This window comes from Brachyhypopomus gauderio, unplaced genomic scaffold (assembly GCF_052324685.1).
Source record: "Brachyhypopomus gauderio isolate BG-103 unplaced genomic scaffold, BGAUD_0.2 sc72, whole genome shotgun sequence".
NCBI classification, from domain to species: Eukaryota; Metazoa; Chordata; class Actinopteri; order Gymnotiformes; family Hypopomidae; genus Brachyhypopomus; species Brachyhypopomus gauderio.
In genome coordinates this window covers 159,883-171,961 of record NW_027506893.1, presented here as the reverse complement: position 1 = coordinate 171,961, position 12,079 = coordinate 159,883, and the positions used below count along the sequence as shown (strand labels likewise).

At 42.0% G+C, this 12,079-nt stretch overlaps 2 protein-coding genes across 2 annotated transcripts in view; one reads left to right on the top strand and one right to left on the bottom strand.

Annotated features, from left to right (window-relative positions):
- The window catches only part of LOC143491190 (chromosome transmission fidelity protein 18 homolog), a 293,927-nt gene that overhangs the window by 250,739 nt on the left and 31,109 nt on the right, over nt 1-12,079 (top strand). The window lies entirely within an intron of this gene.
- Nucleotides 1-12,079, bottom strand: part of LOC143491202 (uncharacterized) — a 106,594-nt gene that overhangs the window by 78,899 nt on the left and 15,616 nt on the right. Inside the window, exon 3 of the mRNA XM_076990008.1 lies at nt 10,592-10,942. Within this exon, the coding sequence (XP_076846123.1) occupies nt 10,592-10,942 (351 nt within the window). The remainder of the gene's footprint in view (nt 1-10,591; nt 10,943-12,079) is intronic.

Here is a 12,079-nt window from a genome sequence, read left to right as displayed (position 1 = left end):
GGCAGAACAGGGAGGCGGACATAAGCGCTGAGGAGAGCGAGATTTATTACAGGAAATTCCATAGGCAGAGTCGATGTAACGGGCATGGGTCATAACGGGTTGGCAATCCTGACATGAAATGTACAAAGGCATGAACACGGACAAAGAAAACAACAAGGCAGACTGACTACGGAAGGACAGGCAAAATACACGGGTGACGGGTAACACAAGGCGCAAACACGGCAGTACTCACGAAAAACGAGATCAGACAACTCACAGGCATAAACAAAAAGACCGACAACTAGACCTGGGAGACACAGGGACTAATATACACAGGACTAAACTAGGGACAGGTGATGACAATGACACAGGGGCGTGGTAACAAACAAGGAATCCATCAAAACCAACGAGCAGGGCGGGACAAACAGGCAGGGAACACGGACATGAGGGAACCCAGAGTGACAGCTACGAGAGGGGGCGTTGCCCTACGTGACACTCCTTTAACATGTTTGTTGTTGTCAGTAAAACGCGCAAATCATGCCGTTAGCTTTTTGGTTGCAATAGTCAAAATTATAATAAGGGAATACCCGCATAAATCTCTTTGTCAAAGCAGATTTCGTAATAAACCGCATCTTGTTGTGTTTCGGCTTCCGTAGTTTCAGGAATCTGTCGCTCGCTGAATTTTTTCGTGAACGCGCGCGCCCGCGAGCACAAGAAACATGAATTGGAGGGGGAACTGAATCGGACACAACACCGGCAATGAAATAAATAAATAAATAAGACTCAAGTCCAACTGTTGCAGGCCTGAACGCTGCTCGGGAACGCTGTAGCCTTAAACAAATGGCCGTTTCACCTCAAGGGCAAAATAAAAACGGTACCTTTTGCTGATGGAGATAACCACTCACACGGTCAAGGATGGCAAGAGAAAATGATGAGGCGATTCGCGTGGATGGAGAGGGTAGACACAGCTGACGACGCAGGCACAGTCCTCACACGTAGCGCTGTCCGGCTCCGTCGGTTCTCTGTCCTCGTCGTCAGCTCACTCGGTTAACGTCAGCCTTCAGTTAAGTTTTCCACTCAACTCACCAACTTCACCACCATTCAGGTTGCGTAAAGAGCTCTTGTCGAGCACTTTTACCAAAAGATGACCAAAGCTGGCTTAACAATCTCTACTGCCTCCTATCTCTCCTTCGCTCATCGCTCTCTTCCACCTAATCCTAACGGTCTCCTCCCGTTCTCCTAACGGTCTCCTCACGCGAACGTAATTCTATTCCTCACATTCTCCCTTTTCTGTCCAATGACCTAGTAGGTAATTACTTCCCCAACAAAAGGTTACAGTTCTTTTAAACAAATATTTACAAACCATTTCATTATTGTTACATACGCTTTGATCATAGATAGATAGATAGATAGATAGATAGATAGATAGATAGATAGATAGATAGATAGATACTTTTTATTGTCATTGTACATGTACAACGAAATTAAGCAGCAATCCTTAAGGTGCTATAGGACAGAATAACAATAAAACAGTAGAACAACAGTACAAACAAAGTCTAAACGTGAGCTAAGGACTGTTAACCCTAACTGGGTGTGGACAGTGAAGACAGTGGGGTATATATATACACAATAGTGGAACATTAGCAGTAGTAGATATGGTTATTGCACAATCCTATAGATGGTAAACATGACAACACTTGAGACAGTTACTGCACTGTCTGAATAAATAAATGGTAAAAGTGACAATAGTGCATGAACACTGGGCAATTGAGGCAGATATTGTACGTTCCTGAGTAGATAGAAAAGTCAGAAAAGTAGTTCAATTTGAGTACTTCAATTTTGGAGGGTGGTGTAAAATGTCCAATTAACCAGTTCGGTGGGTGTATTTGTTAGTGTTCAGTTCCCTTATCGCACTGGGGTAAAAACTGTTTTTAAGTCTGTTGGTCCTGGATGTAATGGACCTGAGACGTTTCCCAGAAGGCAGTTGCTGAAACAGTTGATGTCCAGGGTGAGAGGAGTCTTTCAAGATGTTAGCTGCTCTGCTGAGACAGCGGGATTTGTACAGGTCCTCCAGACTGGGCAGTGGGCAGCCAGTGATCTTCTGGGCTGTTTTGATCACTCTCTGAAGTGCTCTCTTTTCTGCTGCTGAGCTGCTACTGTACCACGTTGAGATGTTGTATGTTAGCACGCTCTCAATGGCACTGCGGTAGTAGGACACCAGGATCTTCTCTTGGATGTTATTTTTCCTGAGAATTCTCAGGAAATAAAGTCTTTGCTGTGCCTTCTTTACAGCAGCCATGGTGTTTGTGGTCCAGGAGAGATCCTCCGAGATGTGAGTGCCCAGGAATCTGAAGGATGGTACACTTTCTACACAGTCCCCATTTATGGAGAGTGGTGTGTGTTCTGACCTTTTCCTCCGGAAGTCTATAATGAGCTCCTTTGTTTTGGAGGAGTTCAGGGACAGATTGTTTTCTGCACACCATATGGCCAGTCTTTGGGCTTCGTCCCTGTAAGCGGTCTCGTCTCCAGGTGATCCAGGTGCAGGTGGGTTGGGAAAGTCCCAGGTCTGTGAGTTTGGCCACCAGTCTACTGGGGATGACCGTGTTAAATGCGGAGCTGTAGTCAATGAATAGCATCCTCACATAGCTCCCCTGGTGTTCCAGATGTACGAGTGCTGTGTGAAGAGCAGTGGAAATGGCATCCTCAGTCGATCTATTTGCTTTGTAGGCAAACTGATGTGGGTCGAAGGTGGGTGGAAAGATGGCTCTGATGTGCTTTAGAACCAGTCTTTCAAAACACTTCATTACTATTGGTGTGAGAGCTACAGGGCGATAACTGTTAAGGTCGCTGATAGTGTTCTTTTTTGGCAGCGGGATGATTGTTGCAGACTTCAAACATGGTGGAACGATGGATTGGGACAGGGACAGGTTGAATATTTTTGTGAAGATACCACAGAGTTGATCTGCACACATTTTCAGCACTCTACCCGTCACGCCATCAGGGCCCGCAGCCTTCCTGGGGTTCACCGCTCGAAGCACCCGTCTCACCTCATGTTCCTGCATCGTGAGGGTGTGGTTGTTGGAAACAGGTTGAGATTTTGTTGTTGTCTCCACTATATCCACCTCAAAGCGAGCAAAGAAACAGTTGAGTTCCTCAGCCAGTGAGGCGTCGCCCTCATTCATCACGGAGTTCCTGGACTTGTGGTTTGTGATGTACTGGATGCCCTGCCACACCTGTCGTGGTTCATTGTTAGTGAAATGGTCCTCAATTTTCCTCTTGAAGGCAGTCTTGGCCTCCTTGATGCCTCTCCTCAGGTTGGATCTTGCCACGCTGTACAAGACACTGTTTCCTGACCTGAAGGCATTGTCACGTTCTTTGAGGAGGACTCGGACCTCTTTTGTAACCCAGGGTTTTTGGTTCGGATAAATCCTGATGTTTTTATCCACTGTTACAATGTCCACACAGTTCTGTATGTAGCAGAGTACAGTAGATGTGTACTGTTCCAGGTCCTGGTCCTCAAATATGTCCCAGTTTGTCCTTTCGAAGCAGTCCTGCAGCTGTGTGGAAGCTCCTTCAGGCCATGTCTGGACAGTTTTTGTGATGGGTTGGGATTTCCTTTTGGTGGGGGTGTATGCTGGGGTTAAAAATATAGAACAGTGATCTGATTGTCCCAGATGGGGCAGTAGTGTGGTTTTATAACTGTCCTTTATGTTTGTGTATACTTTATCCAATGTGTTCTTCCCCCTGGTAGCACGTTTGATGTGCTGGTAGAATTTTGGAAGTACAGATTTTAAGTCAGCATGATTAAAATCACCAGCCACTATGTAGGCTGCTTCAGGGTAGCCATTTTGTAAATGAGTGATAGCGCTGTGCAGGTAGCCTAGTGCTATTTTAGCGTTAGCACCGGGAGGTATGTAAACGGCCGTTACCATGACGACGGAGAATTCGCGCGGAAGATAAAACGGCCTGCATTTAACTGTCATGTACTCCAAATCAGCAGAGCAGTGATGATCAATGATTTTAGCATTTGTGCACCAGCTGTTGTACAGCTGAATAAATACAGTATAGAAAAAACTAACAATGTTCTCGGGCGTACAGCGTGAGAAAGAGCTACCGCGTTGCCGAGATGGGCTTATCGTACACAACACTCCACTACACTCCACTATCTTCGCAGTTTGAGATTCGTTTGGTTACTTATTCGCAGCTCTTTATTCGGTGTCTGAAGTTGGTTCCTTATTCAAAAAGGTTGTGTTCACGATGCGTGTTTGCTGCGCACTTTGTTTAAAAGAGATAGATTAAACAAACGAGCATAGGAGCAAACATTTAGGAGGTTATTGTTTCCCATACTGATTTTGTGAATGTAGAAAAAAATATATATATAATGAAAACATTCCTTATGTAAAATGGTTTCTATTTCAAGTCGTTTCAATTGTATGCGATTTGTACATGATGATTGAATTTTTTCTAACGTAAGGAAACATTCTTAGATTTGAAAACTAAAAACACAGAAATGCTGTTCTAGAACACAAATGAATCGGAAGAAGAAATACCAGCACACAACAGGCATATTGAGCAGTGGGCATAAAAGTGAACGGATTTAAATGGGCAGGTTCAGAGGCTTATTGAAGGCCTTATTGATGGTGGACCAGAGAAATAACAAATGCATCATGAAGAACAGGTCACTCCTTAAGAGAGGAACCTGATTTTATCCTGATCCAACATCATTTTATACCTCAAATATATCTGGAAACACAGCATATTGAGTAGGTAAGCGAACAGAAAGCGCACTGAAATGATTCAGAGGGGCAAGTTCAGAGGCCTGCTGTATGCCTATAATGCGTTGGGCCAGACAAGCACCACATGCATCATACGTAAACGGTTACTATCTGTAAGAGAAACCTCATTTTGGCCTGGCCCGACATCATTTTATGCCTCAAATCTAACAGGAAACATGGCATATTGAGTAAAGCGCACAGGTGAAATGGTTCAGAGGGGCAAGCTCAGAGGCCTGCTGTATGCCTGTAAGGTCCTGGGCCAGGCAAACCTCAAAACTCCCCTTGCCCCTCTGAACCATTTCCATGTGCACTTTTTAGCGCACGTGGAACACTTCATTATTTAAAACATTACAAGCACATGTTGAATGAAATTCAACTTCTATTTGTAACATTCTCTAAACGTGAGTTTTCAATGGAAAAAAAGTCACACCACCAACTGATAAAATCCATATCCAATATTAACTATATACAGTAATTTTTAAGTCCTTCAGTTAACTTCTGTTTACCCTCCACTATCTGCAGGCCTTGTTGCATATATTTTGCAATTAGTAAATCTATAATGTAGGCCTACAATTAAGACAGTAAAAAGACCAAAAAGTAGGAGAAGGAGTTATAAGCTACTGAGTGTTGTCATTACACGAATGCAGATGGGTATTTTTCACAGGTAATGGGGAACTTCCCGTTTCTTCTTTCACAAACGAATGTGTTAATTTATGTTGCCTTACAAAACCTATACAACAGAAAACGTTCAGCTTAACACATAGATTTGCAAACTCTACCCTAATTATTTGTATGTGGTCGTCCTCACGTTATCTATCATTGATTTGGGCTAGAGCGACTAGTTTATTAGGTGACTAGTCGGCTAAAAATGCTTAGTAGTTTGGTGCTGTATGAGACATTTTACAGCACAAGAAAATGATCTCACGTTGGGCTTAGAGGGCAAACGGTACGATTTTACTTGATGTGTATGTAACCTGGCTGGTGGGGACGGGAGAAGAAGTCTATCTGTGACCAGTCGTGCTGTGCTGAAGATGCTTCCTTCCACTCGCTGAACTGAACTGCTGCTGCAGCGCATCTGGTGTTAAAGGAAGAGAGAGGTCGGGTGTGTGCGAGGTGGTGGCTCATTTCAGGGCATTGTTTTTAATCGCTCAGGTTTTCAAAAGATCATTTCAAACCGACCTCAGTAAAATGATGATAATAATAATAATAATAATTATTATTATTATAAAAAAACGAAGTTTCAAAAGGGCACTTTCGTTGATAAAGGGCAGAGTTGGTGGTGCTTTAGCACCACCTGATGTCTATGTGTGCACGCCACTGCTCAAGGGTGTTAATTATTTTAAATAAAATACACACTGGCTATACGAAGTTCACCTCTGACCACGACTTTGCAGTATTACAGCAGTATTATGTCTAAATATCTAGTTAGGACAAAACTAGAGTGCTCAATGAACTAAGTTAAAATCACTGTAACTCCGGAATATCATCTGTAGTGTTTTTATGCGTGTGCAAATGAGGGGACTCGGAATTCGGCACAACACGTTCGTTTGAAAAAAATTCTCCGTCGTGCCTGCTGCTTGCATGTGTTAAATGAAAATGAGCACTTTCTTCTTTGATTTACAACTTTGTCCTACCACCTGATTAACTTTCTGTTCCACCCCTGACGGGTGAAGAAACATCCACAGAAAAGCCACACCTCATTATAAGTCGCATGGTTCAAAGCGTGAGGGAATAAGTAGCGTTTATAATTTGGAAAATACAGGTATCAATCGCGGGGCTCCGCTGTGGCGGGTCGAGGTCGCGTTCCGCTCTTCAGCTCTGTTTGCAGGGTTCATCCACCTTTACAAGGTGGAATTCAAGCACATGTACGGCACTTTCAAGGTCCATTTTCAATATTGTCCAGCACCTTCAGCTTAATTAGTTAAGCATGTAGTCGTCTGAAACTGCACCAGCCTCAATTTGTCCAATTAGACTGTTTATTTCCTCTTTTATTCTGTCGTGAAAAGACATTTCTGCTGCTTTCAAGTCCAACTATGAGCAATTGCTTCTGACTGGAGTCTAAGCCCCGCCCCAAATTCAGGCGAGCGTTCCTATTGGACTGATTAGATTTCATTCTGGCATGAATACAGCTTCGCAGAGACACACAGTGGAATACAATTCATTCAGTCGATTGCATTTCAAGGTGGCTTCTGGCACAAATTCAGCATTTCTTTCTTTAAATACAAATCCACACACACTGGAGCTTTTACTTTTCATTGTGGCATGTTTTCATCATGTAACCCAGTTGACAAATGCATAATAAAAAGGTACAATAAATAGTAATAATAGATAAAAGTAATAATAATAGATAAAAAGCATAAATAGTAAAATGGGATAATAAATAGTGATAATTCTGATTAAACAATTCATGAATGATGGGTTGTTATTGTTAAACACAATTTACATGTATTTGATATAGCAGTACTTATAGCAGTACAGTTACGATTGGTACTTTTATTTTGACATGCTGTTTCGATGGCTTTCGGTTTCCTATCGAGCCGTCGGCGAGAGCTGGAGAGTTGGAGACTCCATTTTCCTCGGAGTTAGAAGAGATTTAAAGAGTGTTTTTAAGTTACTGTGAGGTTTGGGTTTATTTTTGGAGTACTGGGCGAACAGCTTGTAAACGCTGTCTGTTTTGAAGACCAGAAGTTTCGTTCGTCAAGTATTTCTACGTTGAATTGTCTCGGTCAAGTTTTGAGCTGGATTTGGATTCCGCTGAGGATTTGTGGACTACGATAGATGGCGAGCCACCAACCCCTTTGAACGTGATCCGGTTCTGTCATTGCATATGGCATATCTGGTAGGATTGTGGCCTGCTTGTGTCACATTACTGACTATGACTGACTTGACTTATTGACTTGAATCGACACTTACCAACTGAACCATTTGAGAAGAACTATTTTCTTTTTTTTTACAACTGAAGGGAACTCTCTTTTATCCATTTGGAGAATTTAAAGGACTATTTCCCAGTTTTTGAAGGACAATTCATTTTCAGTAATTTTCTTTAAAAAAAGGGGTCCAATCTTTTATTTGGGTAATTGTAAATGTTTCCAACTTTTCAAATAATTACTAAAGAAAGGAAAAAAAAACTTATACCCTTGTGTGGTGTCTTTTAATTGCACTGTTTTCCACTCTCTCTCCAGAGCCTAGTTTCTCTTATTCATTAGTATTATTTTAATATTATTGAACCTGGCCTACCATTGACGTGTACATACTCAGTAGTGGGTTACAATCACATCAGTGTTTAAATCAATCTCGTGATCATTACATTTAAAGGAGACATTTATGTCAGAAATACCGTACGGTGAAAAGCAATACCTCGGTGCCGTGATTACATTTCGAGCTGTATTATATTCAATTCTGGCACAAATTCAGCGTTTTGGTTTTGAAAACAAATTCTTGTGTATTGTTTTTCAATAAAGAGATAAAGTGCATTGAAATGTAATGTAATAGTGCTTTTGCATTTCATTTTGGCACGTATTCTTCATGTTTGTATGGAAAAGCAATGCATTTTGTGGATTGCATTTCCATTTTTGCCTAGTAGCGATTACATTTCGAATTGGCACTGTTTCCGCCCCATACAGGCAAACACTCCATATGCACATTGACAAACACAAAGCAGACACACAAAGACGAGCACAGGACAGGACCAACTCACACAATATACAGTTGTGATCAAATTTATTCAACCCCCACTGAAATAAAGTGTTTTGGCCAGTTTGACATTGATTTTGATCATTTCAGTCATCTTATTTACAATTATATCAAAGAGGCACTTATAAATTAGACAAACATAACATAATATTTATGATGGAATAACCACAAATGTCTTTACTGTGCTCACATCATTATCAGTTTTATTCAACCCCCTAGTGACATTATTTTTTAGTACTTAGTACAACATCCTTTTCCAGTTATGACAGCTTTCAAGCGTGAAGCATAGCTTGACACAAGTGTCTTGCAGCGACCTATGGGTATCTTAGCCCATTCTTCATGGGCAAAAGCCTCCAGTTCAGTCACATTCTTAGGCTTGCGCACTGCAACTGCCTTCTTTAGGTCCCACCAGAGGTTCTCAATTGGATTTAAGTCTGGTGATTGCGATGGCCACTCTAGAATGTTCCAGCCTTTCATGTTCAACCATGCTCTAGTGGACTTGGATGTGTGCTTCGGATCATTGTCCTGTTGGAAGGTCCAACGTCTCCCAAGCCGCAGGTTTGTGACTGACTCCATCACATTTTCCTCCAAGATCTCCTGGTACTGAAGGGAATTCATGGTACCCTGCACACGTTGAAGCTTTCCTGTACCATTAGAAGCAAAACAGCCCCAAAGCATAATTGACCCCCCGCCATGCTTCACAGTAGGCAAGGTGTTCTTTTGTTCATAAGCCTGGTTCTTCCTTCTCCAAACATAGCGCTGGTCCATTGTCCCAAACAGTTCTAATTTAGTTTCATCTGACCACAGTACACTGTTCCAAAACCTTTGTGGCTTGTCCACATGACTTTTGGCATACTGCAGTCGACTTTTCTTGTTCTTTGGAGTCAGCAAGGGGGTGCGTCTGGGCGTTCTGGCATGGAGGTCTTCGTTATGCAGTGCGCGCCTTATTGTCTGAGCTGAAACTTCAGTGCCCACATCTGACAGGTCTTTTTTCAGTTCCTTAGCAGTCACGCGGGGATTTTTCTCCACATTACGCTTCAGGTAGCGCACAGCAGTCGCGGTCAGGATCTTCTTTCTGCCACGACCAGGTAACGTTTCCACTGTGCCCTTTAACTTGAACTTGCAAATGATACTTCCGATAGTGTCTCTTGGAATATTTAACAACTTCGCAATCTTTTTATATCCATTGCCATTCTTGTGAAGAGCAATAACCTCTTCTCTTGTCTTCTGGGACCATTCTCTTGCCTTCACCATGCTTGGAAACACACCAGTAGATGTCTAGAAGGAGCTGAGTATCACAGTCCTTTTAAATCTGCCTAATTGGTGCTTATCATGCTTGATTGATGCTCGTTGACATCCACAGATGTTTTCAATACCTGATGGAAAACACTGGAATGAACCTCTGTTCTTAGGAGTGGTAGTCGTAAAGGGGTTGAATAATTGTGTCAATGAAGAAATCACAAAAAGGCCATTTAATACTTTATGACAAAAAAAATTGATGCTATCTTAGTTGCATTTAGTTCTTTAACAAGTCCTTGTAAGATTTCATTATGAACACAATTACAAATGTGCACTGAATTCCATAAAACCCTTCGCAGCATTGGGGGTTGAATAAATTTGATCACAACTGTACAATATATATATATATATATATATATATATATATATATATACAGCAAGCACCACATGTAACACAGTAGGTTGATGAGATGGTACTATAACTAATGGATTAAATTTTCATAATCAAAATAATAAACATATCCCTAGGGGTCCTTAAACCCACATCAGCATAAGAGACAGATAAAAGTTATGTTTTATCAACATGATGAAAGTGTTCAGAAGAGACTTGCAGAATGTGTGCGTTTGTGTGTGTGTGTGTGTGTGTGTGTGTATATACTCTTGTCTCAGGTAACGTTAGGCTAAAACAGACTAAACCCCATTAAATATAGTAAACTTGCCAGTTTTGACAGGTTATGAATTCATACTTGTATAATGTGTATAAAAATTCTGAATACTGATATACTGTACATAGTGAATTTAAATAAAGTCTTTGTAGTGGTAATCACTTATGGAGTCATGAGAACTAATTCATTTGTTGCATATAATTAGTAAGTAATAATAAACAGAATAAAGCTGGCTCTTACCTTTCACTTCAACATGAACAGTGATGTCATCATACCAATTCAAGAACTGAATTAAACACTTGTAAGCTCCCTCATCAGAAGGTCGGGCTGCTGAGATTTTCAGTGAGGTGTTGCCTTTCTGTAGCTCTTCTTTAAACAGTCCTGTCCTCCCTCTGTAGGACTTTATCTGATCTTCATTTCTGTCTTCATAATCTTCATAGAGATGCACTAGTGTGTCTGTCTGATATATTCTGAACCACTCCACTCTCATGTCTTCAGCACTGATGTTGGGTTGGATAGAACAGGGCAGAACCAGGTCTTCACCAGCTACAGCAACAACAGGATCAGTTGGACCAACTACCTTTAAGTTCTCTGTAATGAACAGCAAATATGAAATGTAAAATAAAATAATGCAATGAAACATCTATACAGGGGCGATTTTAGGATCTGGTCTTTAGGGGTGCCCAGCCCCCAGTGCTCACAGAGGCACAATACCAAAGTATTGCGCAGGTGCAGAGCAAGGTTTTTGCATAATATAATATTTAAAAAATGTGTTGAGCCAGGGGGTGCTGAGCAACTTCACGGTGGTGCTCTAGCACCACTAAAAATACCCTAGCCTCGCCCCTGCATCTATATCAGGGGTGGCCAACCCGCGGCTCTTTGCCTGGTTTCGTGCGGCTCCCCAGCCGGTCCGCGAGCTCACCTGCACTAACGGGGCGACACACTGCTACATTTTCGTGGTGCGCGGTTTGTTTACAAGCCTAGCGAGCCGCTAATACTTTAAAATCGCCGTAGTGGAAAACACGCATTTGACTGTCTTCACAGCTAATAATTTAACACCACACATGGTTGGTGTGTAATTTAGCAGTGGGAATTTGGGACATTGAATTGGATCACTGTTGGATCACTATCACTTCCAGGTGAGAGTGCAGTTGGTACATTTGTTGCTGCCACTTCTCGTCTGATCATACTGTATTTCTTCATTAAACCCTCCATTTTCCCTGAGACTTGGCGTGATCGCTTCCTTTTTGTTTCGCTCACCCTGCCCGTCACAGAATGACCAGCCGCTTTCAGGAGCCGCCAGTCTCCTTTACTTTTTCCTTCGTTCGTGGTCATGTCTCGTGGTAAGTGTTTGTCTGCGTGGTGTTTGTTTGTTGTCTGAAAAGCTTTGCCGTGCTTATGTGTTGTGTGTGTGTTTTGCTCATGTACCAATTACCTAAAACATCATAGGACTTTTAGTCAGTCCAGTGAACTTCTTACACTGGAAAATTCTATTTATTCAGCAATGGTTGTGCTGTGTGAGTTTAATGTCCATGTGGACAGTGATTGTTCATTTTCAGTTGAGTGTAAGGGTTGGCTCCTGGGCTACACCACTAGCCACCACTAGAGGGAGCCGATCTTCAAATCCAGCCTAATTAACCTGGATGAGCCACACCTTTTGGCTTTATATAGGCTGGCTTCTCAACAACTCCTTGCTGACTCTTTTCATGAGTGTTCTCGTGTCACAGG